At 39.8% G+C, this 15,962-nt stretch overlaps 1 protein-coding gene across 2 annotated transcripts; it reads left to right on the plus strand.

Moving 5' to 3' along the window:
* The first annotated feature begins 936 nt into the window (after positions 1 to 936).
* On the plus strand, positions 937 to 15,258 carry NECAP1 (NECAP endocytosis associated 1). Of its 2 annotated transcripts, none has more exons than XM_011365783.2 (8): positions 937 to 2,094; positions 9,168 to 9,268; positions 9,427 to 9,531; positions 10,215 to 10,296; positions 11,087 to 11,195; positions 11,296 to 11,479; positions 12,931 to 13,033; positions 13,373 to 15,258. In XM_011365783.2, the coding sequence occupies exons 1-8, from the start codon at positions 2,000 to 2,002 to the stop codon at positions 13,419 to 13,421; spliced, it is 828 nt and encodes a 275-aa protein (XP_011364085.1). In that variant the 5' UTR covers positions 937 to 1,999; the 3' UTR covers positions 13,422 to 15,258. The 2 variants fall into 2 exon arrangements, with proteins under 2 accessions (XP_011364085.1, XP_011364084.1); XM_011365782.2 differs by lacking the exon at positions 937 to 2,094 and adding an exon at positions 3,846 to 4,520.
* Positions 15,259 to 15,962: the final 704 nt, after the last annotated feature.

Genomic DNA, 15,962 nt, shown 5'->3' on the forward strand with positions numbered 1-15,962 from the left:
GTTACGAATTCAACTTTTTTAATAGATATAGGGCTATTCGGATTTTCTATGCCTTCTTGAATTATTTTAGGTAAGTTGTGCATATCAATGACCATTTTATTTATGTTATTGATTTGTTAGCATTAAGTTGTCCATATATAGAGATGTGGACTTTCATTTTTCATTTAATACTCTTCTATACTCTTTGAATTTTTTGCAGATTACATGTAGGGTCCTGAAATTGGGGAATAGGCCAAATTAATGTTAAATAATTAGTTTTAAGTAGAAAGTTTGTGTATTCAACAACAATCATTGTCTACTATGTGAAGGGCATTGTGCTGCGTGCTGAACAAGCAAAGTTCTTGTCTTTATGGATTTTATGGCATAGTAGGAGCTATTTAAAGTATAATATCACATTAGGTATCATAAAAAGGTATACCAGAAGCAAGTGGAAGCATTAGAGAAAATTCATCTAATTCATGTAAAGGACCTAGCAAAGTCACAGAGAAGGTATTATTTGAGCTAACATGTGAATGTATCAGTTTGCCAAATTGACAGGCTAGGGGAGAGCATTTAAGGTAGAAAGTATAATGCATGCAAAGGTATGAAGAACATGGACAATTTAGGGAATCAGAAGTAGTTGAGGATTACTGAAATTTTAAGTGAAAGTTTGCTGGGGCTTTTCGTTGATATTCTTTGGTTTGTTTTAAATCTTGGATCTCTTTCTAAGGCTTTAATATTGAAAATATATATATAATCTAGTGCAAAACATCTCAAGGTAATAAATATGGCACTAACCATTTATTATTGGTAGACATTCACGTTGTTTCCATTTTTTTCACTATTATAAACAATGCTACAATAAATGTACATATTTTATGCATATAAGAATATCTCTAAAATATCTATTAGTGGATTTGCTAAAATGAAAGTTACATGCAATATTTTGGTCAATTGTGCTAAATTGCCCTAAAAAATACTGTACCGATTACCATTCGTGCAAACAGTGTATGAGAGTGGCCAATTTCTCACATCCTTGCCTTGGACAGATATGATAATTCTTTTTGAATTTTAAGGTATCACTGAGCTACCTAGATAAATTAGAGACAGGTTTTTCAATAGTCAATATAATGAAGTGGTGAAGATAGCTACCGTTGTAGTCAGACATACTTGTGTTTATATTTTGGTTTTGCCATTTGCTATCTGTGCTAATTAAATCGTTTTACGTGAGAGTGTCGTGGCAAGTTTACATTTGGAATGTGCAGTAACATATTTATAGAGCGAGTTCAGTAAGATTTATAACAGAACTGGAAAAAATAGCAGCCATTAAATAGTTCATTACGCTTCCTGATTTTGTCAGTAATTGGGTGATCTCACTTAAGGGTTTAAGAAGGTCAAGTTTTCCAAAAGATAACCAGCATACACAACTGAAAGTGAGGAATATTACTTTAACAGGTGCTGTTGTGGAAAATATAAGAGAGAAAACGGTGCTATTAGGCAATTAATCAGGCTGGGAACTTTTAACCTTTAGACTCTGGAGGGTTGAAAATCCACCCTATGACTTGATCACATATTTCCAGCAGGCCCTCAGTTCCAGTTTACCGACGGATGGATACTCCTTTTCTGCCAGGAAATTACAGTTAAGAAGTTACTCTTGGAAGAAAAAAATTCGCCAGATTTCAAGATGGTCCTCATCCCCCCAGGGCATCGCTGGAACTTGCCGGGAGCAAAATGGCGGCTTTCCCTCATTACCTCTCGGGGATGGAGATTTCCACAACGTGAGTCAGGCACTGGGATGGCATCTTCGCCATTACCCAAGATGGTGAGCCGCGTAGCCTCACCGTTTCCAGGGTTCAGTATGGCTTCCCCAACCCGCGCCACCGGAGGTTAATCTCAGGAACCAAGATAAACTGGAGCGGGAGCAGCGAAAGCGGAAGTTGTCGTGCAACGCAACTCTCCGCTCCACGTCCCGCCCCCGGCTCTACGCCCCGCCCCCGGCGCCGCGGAGAGCAGAGCCAAGATGGCGGCCGAGCTGGAGTACGAGTCTGTCCTGTGTGTGAAACCCGACGTCAGCGTCTACCGGATTCCGCCCCGGGCTTCCAACCGCGGTTACAGGTACTAACCCCAAGGCACTGCAGCGTGTGCGTACCCGCTCGGGGATGACAGTTTCCTTCTCAGGTAGCAGCTGCTCGTTCCTGCCACCGCCACCTCTGGGTTGTCACCTTGCTAGCCTCCCCACCTGGGCTGTTATTGCCCTGTCCTCTTGCTCTTCCCCTACCCTGGACTGCCATCATCTTTGTTTCCTCCGCTTTAAAAAAAAAAAAATTACAATCCTGCATCTTGCCATCCCTCTCCCCCGCCCCCCGCCCGCAGCTCTCTCTAGGTTGCCCGTCTCTGCTCTCCATCATCCACATCCATTCCGCCTGCTCCTTCGTTAGTCACCTTTTCTTCGCTCTTCCCTGCGTCCTTCAGTTTGCCACCCTCATCCCCACGTCCACATTTCCAGTACTCCGTGCATGTGTGAGGCCAATCGTTGTGTTGCTGGCCAGTCTCGGGATGATCTAATTTATCTTTGTGCTATTGTCAGCCTTGCCACCAATTATCATCCTCCATTGGGTTTTCCTTTCAGCTCTTTTGTCAGTGGGCAAAGGTTATGATTGCAGGTTTTCCAATGGTTGTTCATACTGTTTCTTTTTAATATATTTTCTTGATGATGATATACTATTGTCTATTTTCCTTCCCTCCCTCTCCTCTTAACTTCTCCTATAGCTTTTCCCTCCAGAGTTAATGCAGCATTTTCTCTGTAGGGCTAACTAACCCCCTTGTAATTCAGTGACCATGAGGGTCTGAAGATGCCGTAGGAAGTCATGAAGTCATGTAGTGGAAAGGGTTAACATGTAACTCACTGGGTTACATGTTAAAAAATATGAGTATTACCCTTGGCAACTTAACAGTTGTATGACTTTGGACAAATCTCTTAAGCTCTCCAAGGTTCAGTTTTCTTATCTGTAAAATAGAAAAAAAAAGTTAATGATAATAAAACCTGCTGTAGTTACGTACCTCACAGAAGTATTTGGAGGGTTAAATGAAATCGTATAATAAATGTGAAAGCATTTAGGAAACAGTAAAGCAGTATATAAATATATGATACTGTTCTTATTCCTCTCTCTGACTTATATCATCATCATGATTTTTTCTCTTGGCATTTATTATTACTTTGGCTGAAAGTTTATCCTCTCCTTATGTCCATTATCTTGCCTATTTACCAGAAGGTCATTCCTCATGAATCAGTATCTTTGTGGTTGGTGACCTGTGCACTAGACCCTGTGGGTTGTACCTTTTGGCAAAGAGGTAGTCCTCATTTCATGCTTCCTATCAGACCTAAAATTGAACATGAGTGAAAATCTACATGCTTTCGAATGGTAGTACTATTTGCGTGATTCATCTGAGACATTAACTTTGTTTGGGAAGCCCTCCTGGACCTTCCCACTCTGGCTTAGGTATATTCTCTGTGCTTCTACAGCACCTATACCTGTCTCTGCTACAGTGCCCATCGGTATTGTTACTGTTTTGTCTGCTGTTTCTCCAGACTAGACTATGAGCAACTTGAGGTTTTTTTTAACTTTATATTCCAGGATCTAGCACAATGTCTGACACATAGTGGACACTCTGTAAATATATTTCTGAAAGATGAAATTAGTAGATTACACTTCATCATGTAAATTAGCATCGATTTATTAAATAAGGAAAATAGCTCATGCCTTTCAACTTTAGGCGTTAAGACTTCCTAAAGGATATGATACACATTGAAGTGGGAAGGTCAAGTTTTCCAAAAGATAACCAGCATACACAACTGAAAGTGAGGAATATTACTTTAACAGGTGCTGTTGTGGAAAATATAAGAGAGAAAACGGTGCTATTAGGCAATTAATCAGGCTGGGAACTTTTAACCTTTAGACTCTGGAGGGTTGAAAATCCACCCTATGACTTGATCACATATTTCCAGCAGGCCCTCAGTTCCAGTTTACCGACGGATGGATACTCCTTTTCTGCCAGGAAATTACAGTTAAGAAGTTACTCTTGGAAGAAAAAAATTCGCCAGATTTCAAGATGGTCCTCATCCCCCCAGGGCATCGCTGGAACTTGCCGGGAGCAAAATGGCGGCTTTCCCTCATTACCTCTCGGGGATGGAGATTTCCACAACGTGAGTCAGGCACTGGGATGGCATCTTCGCCATTACCCAAGATGGTGAGCCGCGTAGCCTCACCGTTTCCAGGGTTCAGTATGGCTTCCCCAACCCGCGCCACCGGAGGTTAATCTCAGGAACCAAGATAAACTGGAGCGGGAGCAGCGAAAGCGGAAGTTGTCGTGCAACGCAACTCTCCGCTCCACGTCCCGCCCCCGGCTCTACGCCCCGCCCCCGGCGCCGCGGAGAGCAGAGCCAAGATGGCGGCCGAGCTGGAGTACGAGTCTGTCCTGTGTGTGAAACCCGACGTCAGCGTCTACCGGATTCCGCCCCGGGCTTCCAACCGCGGTTACAGGTACTAACCCCAAGGCACTGCAGCGTGTGCGTACCCGGTCGGGGATGACAGTTTCCTTCTCAGGTAGCAGCTGCTCGTTCCTGCCACCGCCACCTCTGGGTTGTCACCTTGCTAGCCTCCCCACCTGGGCTGTTATTGCCCTGTCCTCTTGCTCTTCCCCTACCCTGGACTGCCATCATCTTTGTTTCCTCCGCTTTAAAAAAAAAAAAATTACAATCCTGCATCTTGCCATCCCTCTCCCCCGCCCCCCGCCCGCAGCTCTCTCTAGGTTGCCCGTCTCTGCTCTCCATCATCCACATCCATTCCGCCTGCTCCTTCGTTAGTCACCTTTTCTTCGCTCTTCCCTGCGTCCTTCAGTTTGCCACCCTCATCCCCACGTCCACATTTCCAGTACTCCGTGCATGTGTGAGGCCAATCGTTGTGTTGCTGGCCAGTCTCGGGATGATCTAATTTATCTTTGTGCTATTGTCAGCCTTGCCACCAATTATCATCCTCCATTGGGTTTTCCTTTCAGCTCTTTTGTCAGTGGGCAAAGGTTATGATTGCAGGTTTTCCAATGGTTGTTCATACTGTTTCTTTTTAATATATTTTCTTGATGATGATATACTATTGTCTATTTTCCTTCCCTCCCTCTCCTCTTAACTTCTCCTATAGCTTTTCCCTCCAGAGTTAATGCAGCATTTTCTCTGTAGGGCTAACTAACCCCCTTGTAATTCAGTGACCATGAGGGTCTGAAGATGCCGTAGGAAGTCATGAAGTCATGTAGTGGAAAGGGTTAACATGTAACTCACTGGGTTACATGTTAAAAAATATGAGTATTACCCTTGGCAACTTAACAGTTGTATGACTTTGGACAAATCTCTTAAGCTCTCCAAGGTTCAGTTTTCTTATCTGTAAAATAGAAAAAAAAAGTTAATGATAATAAAACCTGCTGTAGTTACGTACCTCACAGAAGTATTTGGAGGGTTAAATGAAATCGTATAATAAATGTGAAAGCATTTAGGAAACAGTAAAGCAGTATATAAATATATGATACTGTTCTTATTCCTCTCTCTGACTTATATCATCATCATGATTTTTTCTCTTGGCATTTATTATTACTTTGGCTGAAAGTTTATCCTCTCCTTATGTCCATTATCTTGCCTATTTACCAGAAGGTCATTCCTCATGAATCAGTATCTTTGTGGTTGGTGACCTGTGCACTAGACCCTGTGGGTTGTACCTTTTGGCAAAGAGGTAGTCCTCATTTCATGCTTCCTATCAGACCTAAAATTGAACATGAGTGAAAATCTACATGCTTTCGAATGGTAGTACTATTTGCGTGATTCATCTGAGACATTAACTTTGTTTGGGAAGCCCTCCTGGACCTTCCCACTCTGGCTTAGGTATATTCTCTGTGCTTCTACAGCACCTATACCTGTCTCTGCTACAGTGCCCATCGGTATTGTTACTGTTTTGTCTGCTGTTTCTCCAGACTAGACTATGAGCAACTTGAGGTTTTTTTTAACTTTATATTCCAGGATCTAGCACAATGTCTGACACATAGTGGACACTCTGTAAATATATTTCTGAAAGATGAAATTAGTAGATTACACTTCATCATGTAAATTAGCATCGATCTATTAAATAAGGAAAATAGCTCATGCCTTTCAACTTTAGGTGTTAAGACTTCCTAAAGGATATGATACACATTGAAGTGGGGTTCTCTTCTTTTTCTTTTACTTCAAGACCTTCCTTCTCTCACTCATCTGATGAGTTTTCTATCTTCACTTACTTGTCAATTATCCTTGTCAATTAATTACACTGAGCCATCAAAGCAGTTTCTTAATTTTTTTTTATTCTTTTTCTCTTTTTCGTTCTGTGTTTTCTATTCTTATCATTGGTATTTTCTATCTTCCAAGAGGCATTTTATCATCAACCACTCTTTTAGTATAGTGAATGAATAGAGCAGAACTAAGTTTGAATAGTGATTCTCATTCGTTTTCTGGGTTACCTTTGGCACATCACTTAACCTTTTTGAGCTTTAGTTTCCTCATCTATAAAAATGGATATAGTACTACTTACCTTATCAGATCCTCTCACTTAATTTTCACACGAATGGGCATCATACCTGGGACATAATAGATACTTGATAAATATTGCTTTTCTGGTTTTTTTTTGTCTGCATAATCTTTTCTTTTTGTTTACCAGAACCCATTTTACATCATAAGCATGATTTCTCTAGGCTGCCATTAAGGGAAAAACTGGGCTTTTTAGGAAGCAGGAGAAATCCTTTTTTTTTAATGACTAATAATATTAGAGGAATAAATGACTTTGATTCACCTAGTGTAAGCTGTTGCTTCCCAGACTTTTACTGACCATACCAGTGGAAGGAAAATTGATGAGAAACTTATAAATAATTAGAAAATGGTTTCCCAACCTATAAAACTTTTTTATTTATTACTACCCTTCTCTCCAGCTTAATTAATATTAAATTCCCTAGTGTGTTTTAATGTAATGAAAAGAATGCTAGACTTTGATGTTAGGCACTATTACTGTGTTATTGTCCTTCATTTGGGGGTGAGGTGGAGAGGATAAGCTTTTCCTTCTATTTTGTATGGCTGTTGTAAGGATTTATTGCTAAGGTAAATGAAAATTTGTGAGATCAGTTTAGAGTGTTGTCTGAAGACAAGCAAAACTAAGAGTTCTTCAGGCTGGGTCTTACAAGTGGGAGAGGAACTAAGGCTGAGGGCTGAGGGCTGAGGGCTGAGGGCTGAGGGTTGAGGAAAACTGCTGCCATGAATTTGTAACAGAATTTGTGAAATATTGGCCTTTAGACACACAATAATTAAGACAAGGAACCTGTCTAAACAAACACATCTAGTAGGCTTGTTCCTAATATTTTCAATAGCTATTTTTACTATGTCTGGCTCTTTGTGGTATGGTAGCATCAGTAACAACTAATTAAAACTTTTTTTTTAATAGATAGGGAACCTCTAGAGTGCTCTATTCTGGATCAGATTCAGGTATTTAAAGTTTTTGAGAGCAAGGCATCAAGCGAGAAGGACATGATGATGTTTATCTTTAAAATCCTGTGCAAAATCTGTACTAATTTAAATTTTCGCTTTCCTCCTTTCCACCTTTTGCTTACCTGATTGTTAAACTCATTCTAGTTCAGATACACCCTGTTGTTACCTTTCTCACTTGGACGTATTAGTCTTCAGAGTCCTAAGGGATGAATTATTAATAACTTTGCCCTCCCTTTTTTATACTCCTGGCAAAAGAAAATCACAAATGCAATGTTTTTTAAAATTGGTCATATTTAAATAAAGTCTTAAATTTCATTCAAATTCATTTATAACACAGATTATAAATATTTAGTGTTGTCTAGCGTTTCCATGGACATTTTGATCTTTACCCACATATCTTTCCTGAACTCTAGACTCATATATTCAACTGTCTATATCTTCTCTTGAAATCTACTAGACATTTCAGACTCAGCATAACCAAAACCAAACTCCTGATCTTTCTTCCCAGTCATGCCTTCCTCATCTCAGTTATTGGCAACTCCTTTGCTAAGGCTAAACACCTTGGAGTTATCTTTGACTTTTCTCTTTCACCTCACATCGAATCCATTAGAAAATCCTGCCGCCTTTACCTTAAATATATCCAGAATCTGGCTGCTTCAGCTATTCTCTCTTCCTAGTCACCATCATGACATTTCTGTTACTGTAATAGTCTTTTAACTAATCCCCCTGCTTCAGCACTCATATCCTTACATCTCTTCTACACAGAGAAGACAAAGTAATTCTTTTAAAATAAAATGGAGATCATGTCACCTCTGTTTAAAACCTGTAATGGCTCCTCTCCTCTTTCACTCAGATTAAAAACCAAAGTTCTTACAGTGGCCTCGAAGGCCCTACGAAGGTCCTACGTAACCTGGCCTTCTGTTAGCTCTTCCACTTCATCTCTTTATTCTAACTGCAATGGCCTCCTTGCTTGAGGGCAAACATTCCAGGAATGCTCCGACCTTAGCATCTTTGCACTAGCTGTTTCCTATGCCTGGTATGCTTTTCCCCCAGTCTCTGCATGGGCAACTCTCACTTTTCTTCACATTTTGCTCACATTTCACCTTGTTGATAAAGCCTACCCTGACCACCCTCTTGCATGCTGCAACCTGTTCACTCTCCCACTGCCCTCCCATCTTCTTTTTCTGCTTCTGCATTTTCTTTTTACCTTAGCACTTATCACCTTCTGAGATACTAATTATTTTACTTATTTATTATGTTTCTTTTTTATTGCGTATTCTATTAGAATGTAAGCCTCACAAGGGCAGGGATCTTTGTTTTGTTCACTGACATTATCCCAAGCACCCAGAACAGTGCTGTGACTTACTGTGTACTCTGTAATTATTGGTTGAGTTCACTGAAAAGTAATACTATTGGACTCCAGAATCCTCAAATGGTAACATTGTCTTCTATTTGTTTTGGACTGTCTGCTACATGAGTTATCTATATAGAGGGGATTGTGAGTTATTATTTAATAGGTAGAAAGAATAAGTAATCCAGGACAAGGGAAATCGAAATATGGCAAATGATTTTTTTGTAGATTTTTCATAGATTAAAGACATGGACTCGAGGCCTGAGGCTTCCCATTTTCCTATCCTAGGGCATCTGACTGGAAATTAGACCAGCCAGATTGGACTGGGCGCCTCCGAATCACTTCAAAAGGGAAGATTGCCTATATCAAACTCGAAGATAAAGTTTCAGGTAATCTATGTTGGTGGCTCTCTAACATATTAAGGATATTGGTGTGGTGTGCTTTTGTAAGTACCTTTAAGTTGGGGATTGAAATGGAAATAGTTGTTAATTGGAGTTTTAGATTTTTTGCTTCCTTCACTCACAGAAGTCTTTCTCTTATCTGTCAGGTGAACTCTTTGCTCAGGCACCAGTAGAGCAGTATCCTGGTATTGCTGTGGAGACAGTGACAGATTCCAGTCGTTACTTTGTAATTCGGATCCAGGATGGTACTGGTAAGGGAGCTGGGATTTGGAATGGGATGAAATTAGGAAAATAGTTAATACACTTCGTTGTATCTTGACTGCATTTATCTTACTTTTTTACTAAATTTTTCCTCCCCTTTCTCCAAAGTTAACTATAGTTGCTAAAGAGAAGGATTTACATGTTATTTGTAATAGATAGGAACACAAGTTCAAGATGTAATTAATAGGTAGATGTAAATAAATCAAAATGTACTTTTAACAAAGGAGTTTACACATATTGCCCATTCGTTGTTTTGGTGCCTTTTGGTGGGACTATCTTAAATCATCCATATCTAGGCTAATCATTATCTCTTTTCCATAGTCTGTATCAGAGGTTGGCAAACTTTTTCCATAAAGAGACAGATAGTAAATATTTAAAATTTTCCTGGCCAGCTGGTCTCTATTGCAGCTATTCAGTTCTGCTATTGTAGTGTGTAAGCAGCCCTAGATAATATGTAAACAAATTGGCGTGGCTGTGTTCCAGTAAACGTCATTTTAAAAAAACAAGCTATGGCAAGATTTGGACCATGGGCTATATGTAGTTTGCAGGCCCCTGGTCTGTGAGAAAATGATTCACATTCCCAGACTTCAGGTAAGGTAATTGTTAGATTTTCATTAAGTAGAACTTGCTCTAGGGACACTTCTATTCTGAATATTCCTGTCTTTTTCCTCAGGACGTAGTGCTTTCATTGGCATTGGCTTCACAGATAGGGGTGATGCCTTCGACTTTAATGTCTCCTTGCAAGATCACTTCAAGTGAGTGAAGCTTGTCCTAGTTACCAGATTAAATGGTTTGGGGAAAGCTGCTTCTTAGCTGAATGGGCACTATCTCTTTTACCTCCTGGTTTCTTTATTTGGTAAACTAGTTTTACATCATCATTGTATCTATTTTATTTTTTTCTTATAGCCCAGAATGTGTTTTTGATCCCTTGTACAAGGGTTTGAGATGATACTTTTGTTTATGCCTCTAGAGAATATGCCCTTTCTTTTAGGCGGCTGAGAGAGGCATACAGTAACAGCAGGGCTCTATGTGAGATATGTTGGGGAGTTACATACCAATTTTGTTACTTCATGTTGCTGACATGCTTTGTGCCTGTCGCAGCATTTCTTCAGCTCACTTGACTTTGGCGTAGCCTGTGGTGGACAGCACCATGCACGCTGTCAGCTTCCTACCTCAAGGGCACATATACCTCTCCTTTTCTGCCTCAGCACTCTCTGAAATTGAGGAAGGCCACTCAGCACAGGGGTGCAACCTGGAAGGAATGAGGAATTAACACCTCCTCGGGGGTCGCCCTCAAACAGGGGGAAGCGAATTGGTGGCTAAATGCCCTCCTTTGAAGGGCCAAGTTTAATGCACATTCTTTTTAAGGCCAATTACCCTGTTTCTTGTCTTTTACCCCTCCCCCACCCCCTTCTCAACTCTTCATGTTTCTTCACTCTGCTTTCTGGAATCCTATTTTACATAGATTAGTTACACTCAAATTCGTGTGTCAAACTCTGCTTTCAGGGAATCCCAAATTAAGATAACTTAACTCTTTTACTGAAGGTGGGTAAAGCAAGAATCTGAGATTTCCAAAGAATCTCAGGAAATGGACACTCGTCCCAAGTTGGATCTGGGCTTCAAGGAAGGACAGACCATCAAGTTGAGTATTGGGGTAAGTATGGTTTTTTCCTCCCTTTGCTATATTTCCATAAAGCCTGTGACTTCTCTTTTTTTCTCTCACACTCATTCTTTTTTTTTTTTTTCTTTTACAGAACATCACAACCAAGAAAGGAGGTGCTTCTAAGCCCAAGACTGGAGGGACTGGGGGCCTAAGCTTACTCCCACCCCCACCTGGAGGCAAAATCACTATTCCCCCTCCATCCTCCTCGGTTGCCATCAGCAATCACGTTACTCCACCACCCATTCCAAAATCTAATCATGGAGGTAGTGATGCAGGTAAATCTCTCTAGTACTTTTAACTTTCAGAAACCATATCTTCGGTTATATTTCGATAACACCTATTTGCTAAAAAAAGTGTTGATTTTTTTTTTTTTAAATTAAATAGCACTTGATATTGACAAGGTGATTCTGGCAGCCTCTAGCAAGGGATCAAAGTTTTTCTAGTGGACTGAGAGTCATGGTGTCTGGTAGATTCTTTGGCAGAAAATGGATGGATATTAGACAGACTATTTCCTTCATTGTACGTTGGTTAGATGCTAGTAGGCCTGAGAGTCAGATGGACCAAGATTTCACTCATAGCTCTGCTACTTAATACCTGAATATATTTGGTAATATTACTTAAGGTCTTTGAGTTTCAATATCCTTATCTGCAAAATAGGCAAAACTACCCCAGGACTGTGAAGGTTAAATGATGTGAGGGCACCTAGCACAGTACTTGGAACATAGTGGCCATTCAGTAAATGCTATTTCTTAATTTTTTTTCATTTCTTTATGAAGGCATTTGGCGAAAAATGAGACATCTGGTTTGTGAATGCATTTTTATTCTTCCTTACTATCTGGTGGGAAAAAGAATAGATATATTTACATTTAAAGAATGAGAATATTAGAACTCAGAAAGGAATTTTCCTAGGAGTTATAAGTGTCACCAGAAGGTACTAGAGATTATATCTAAGATTTACTTTTTATTTTTTTTAATTAAACTTTTTATTTTGAGGTAATTGTAGATTCACATACAGCTCTAAAAAATAATGCACAGAAATCTCTTGTACCCTTTACCCAGTTTTCCTCAATGATAACATTTTGCAAAAGTATAGTCTAATATCTCAACCAGGAAATTGACATGGATAATATCACTTCTCTTACATAGATTTCACTAGTTTTACGTGTTCTCATTCGTGTGTATATGTATATTTAGTTCCGTGCAGTTTTATTATGTGAAGGTTCCTGGATCCACCACCATGGTCCACATACAGAACAATGTTATCACTATAGAACTCCCTTGTGTCACCCCTGTATAACCACACCTTCCTCCTTCGTGGCCTCTTGCTGACCCACCCACCCTCCCAGTTCCCCCAATTCCTAACCTTTGGCAATCAGTAATCTCTTCTCCATCTCTATAATTTTGTCACTGCAGGAATGTTATATGAGTGGAATCATATAGTATATAACCTTTTGGGATTGGCTTTTTTCACTCAGCATAATTCCCTTGAGATTTATCCAAATTGCTGTGTATATCAATAGTTTCTATTTATTGCTGAATAGTATTACATGCTCTGTATGTACCACAGCATGTTTAACCATCACCCATGTAAAGACATCTGGGTTTCCAGTTTTTGGTTATTACAAATAAAGCTACTGTGTATAGATTTTTGTGTGAATATAATGTTTTTATTTCTAAGATTTTTGTTTTTCTTCTCTTCTTTTTTCTACTTACATATTGTATTCAGATATCCTTTTAGATTTGGATTCTCCTGCTCCTGTCACCACACCAGCATCAGCTCCAGTTTCTGCAAGCAATGACTTGTGGGGAGATTTTAGCACTGCATCCAGGTATGAGCATAATGAAATAATATATTCTCAGTCAGGGTATAGATGATATGTACAGTCAGATGAAATCTTTAATCTGGGAAAGCAGGGTGTTTGTAGGTCATATGGAGTCTTTGGCAGGGATTTGGGGTATGGAATTATAGGAGTGCTGGGGTTGGTGAGATAAGAAAACTATAGGGTAAAGTTTGAGTGGGATATTTCACTCCTCAGTAGCCTCAGTAAGTAGAATTGCTGTGAAGTTTCAGAAATTCTGGGCAGCGATTTCTTTGAAATTATTAAGTAAAGAATGGAGTAGCTCTCCTAATATTGTGCCTTTAACTTTCTCTCTGTTATGTCTTGCAGCTCTGTTCCAAATCAGGCACCACAGCCATCTAACTGGGTCCAGTTCTGAATAGCATTGGCAGGACATTAAGGACAGACTTGAAGAATGAAAATGACCTTGAGGGCACCAATCTGTGAGGGAAGTTAGGAATCCCTTCTCTCCCCAGAACCAAAATTACTGGACAATCTTTTTCATAGTTTCTTCATTGCATTCAAGCGGATTTATGTCACTCCCCTATGTTGTTACTTGCTGTACAGCCAAAAAAAAAATATCTCTTATTTCCCCTTCACTGTCAAGGCAGGGGAATAGTGGGTCTTTATCATACTTGTGGCTGACTGTGCAGGGCTTAAAAGGCCAGGGTCTCTGTGTGGGGAAAATGACCTCTAACATCTGTGGAATTTTTTTCCATCTTTTAAATTCTTTAACATATTTCAGAATCATCTCACGACCCTTGTGTGCCTCTTTGGGAAGCTCTTTTTAGCAATTTCAGGGGAGACAAAAACTTTGAAACTTTCTTTTTCGCTAACCCAAGACTCTGAAAATGGACAGACTGACCTCAGTGTTTACAAATTCAGAATTTTGATAGGGATAAGAATAAAGAAAGACCTGTTTCTTGGGTCTCTGCTCTATCTCCTTTTTAAGGCTTATCCTATTGAGTGAATATTCAGTGCTGGGTGCAGCTCCATTACCCTCTCATGTGTTTACATGTCTCTTCCTATGATAAGAGGGTTGTGTTGGTGGCACCTCCACTATTCTCGTTTGTTGAATAGTGCAACGTCTTTGATCAGTGGGTGTCTCTTGGATGAAGGAGGTTCAAGGAGCTGTGTTTTCCAAGTTATATTCTAGACAAGTGTTTACAGTAAGTCCTCACTTAATGTCGATAGGTTTTGCAACTTTAAGCTACACGACTTATGACAAAACCAGTTTTATCATAGGCTGATTGATACAAATAAGAGTTAAGTTCCTCAACAGTATAACAAAATGGCATTATTGGAGGACCTGCTGTACTTTTTTGCAGCTCCTTCTAATTGCTGCATTTGAAGCAGAGCGTTACTTTGGATTTGTCCCATTATTTGACCTAAAGTTGAGGGTTTAGAGTTTTTAACCTGCTTTGTAGGCAGAGAGGTTGAAAGCACTTAACTCTTATTCCATACCCACATTGCCTTGCTGCCTGGGTATCTGGCCCCTTTCCATAAACATTTATTTTTCAGTCCATCTAATTCTTCAATAGAAAAGCTGCTATTACATGTATCCTCATTTAGAAGGGAGCTAGAGAGTCACAGTTTGAGCTGTGATAGGTTTTGCCCAGGTGACAGCTTTGATACCCTTCACCCCGGGTATCAAAAACTAGTTGCTCTCCCACCACTTTCCTTTCCCTCTGCCCCACCATTCCTTTTACAATGCTGTGAAGAGAGTTCCCTTTCTTAGATGATCGGGCACTATCTATTTTGTTTGTTATTGAGTAATCTGGAGGATGAAATGGGAGGATATCATTTCTTCCCTTAGCACCTGTTTGGATGTGTTCAGTCTGGCTAAAGGGAGTCCTAATATTCAGTTTCAAAATACACTCTCTCTCCTGGATTTCCTTCTTGACTCTTTTTAACTTTGGGTCCATTTTTTTTCATTGCCTCCCCTTCCAGGCAGCTCTATTCTTACAGAGCCATGGCAGGGCATTTTAAAATTTCAATAGAAAACACTAAAAGGAGAATCTCCAGAACACTAGTGACTAAACTATTGGGAACCTATTTTCTCAACCTTCCTTCATGTTGTGTTCTTTGTATTCTTAAGAAGATAATATATTATGTATTTGAATTGCCGAAAAATTGATAATGAAGTTTAAGATATATGTATATAAAGCGTATACTGTATTGGTGCAATAATGGTAATTAAAAATATGGAAAAAGTAGTATCTCTTTTACTTTTTAATTTGCCAATTTCATTACCTTTTTCATTTAATTGATCCAATATAAATGGGCCAGTAGGTAATAAAAGGACATTTTACAGCTATTCTTCTTCTTCAAGAAATAGGGGCTTTTAAGAAGTTGAGGCTACACCTCTACTCATGGTTCTAAACCCACAGAGCACTCCTTATAGAAATTATTTATGTTTATTATTTATTTGCTGGTGTGGTAATTTCATTTGCTTCAAATTATCCTCATGATCTAGGCCAGCAGTCCCCAACCTTTTTGACACCAGGGACCCATGCTTCTATGAGAATCTGATGCCTGATGATCTGAGGAAGATCTGAAGTGATGATGCTAGCGCTGGGGAGCGGCTGCAAATGCAGATGAAGCTTCACTTGCTCGCCCACCACTCACCTCCTGCTGTGCGGCCCGATTCCTAACAGGCCATGGGCTGGTACTGGTCCATGGCCCAGGGGTTGGGGACCTTTGATCTAGGCCACCTTTCACATCCTAGAACTATAATCAACATAAATGAAGGGAATCAGTGTAAGAAATAGAACTAAAGTCAGAGTCATAGACTAAAAGTCAGAAGGAACTTAGAGTTCACATTGAGTGCTTGTTACAGGAAAAGAATCAGATTGATATGGGTACTTTTATTTTTGTAAAGTAATACTGCTCTCTCCAGATATTCTGATATACCTCCCTG

Source organism: Pteropus vampyrus, unplaced genomic scaffold, assembly GCF_000151845.1.
Source record: "Pteropus vampyrus isolate Shadow unplaced genomic scaffold, Pvam_2.0 Scaffold116, whole genome shotgun sequence".
NCBI classification, from domain to species: Eukaryota; Metazoa; Chordata; class Mammalia; order Chiroptera; family Pteropodidae; genus Pteropus; species Pteropus vampyrus.

Coding starts and splice junctions, on each gene's coding strand:
- NECAP1 (XM_011365783.2), top strand. CDS start 2,000: ATGGCGGCCGAGCTGGAGTACGAGTCTGTCCTGTGTGTGAAACCCGAC. Junction 2,095..9,167: donor GCTTCCAACCGCGGTTACAG/GTACTAACCCCA, acceptor TTCCTATCCTAG/GGCATCTGACTGGAAATTAG. Junction 11,196..11,295: donor CCATCAAGTTGAGTATTGGG/GTAAGTATGGTT, acceptor TTTCTTTTACAG/AACATCACAACCAAGAAAGG.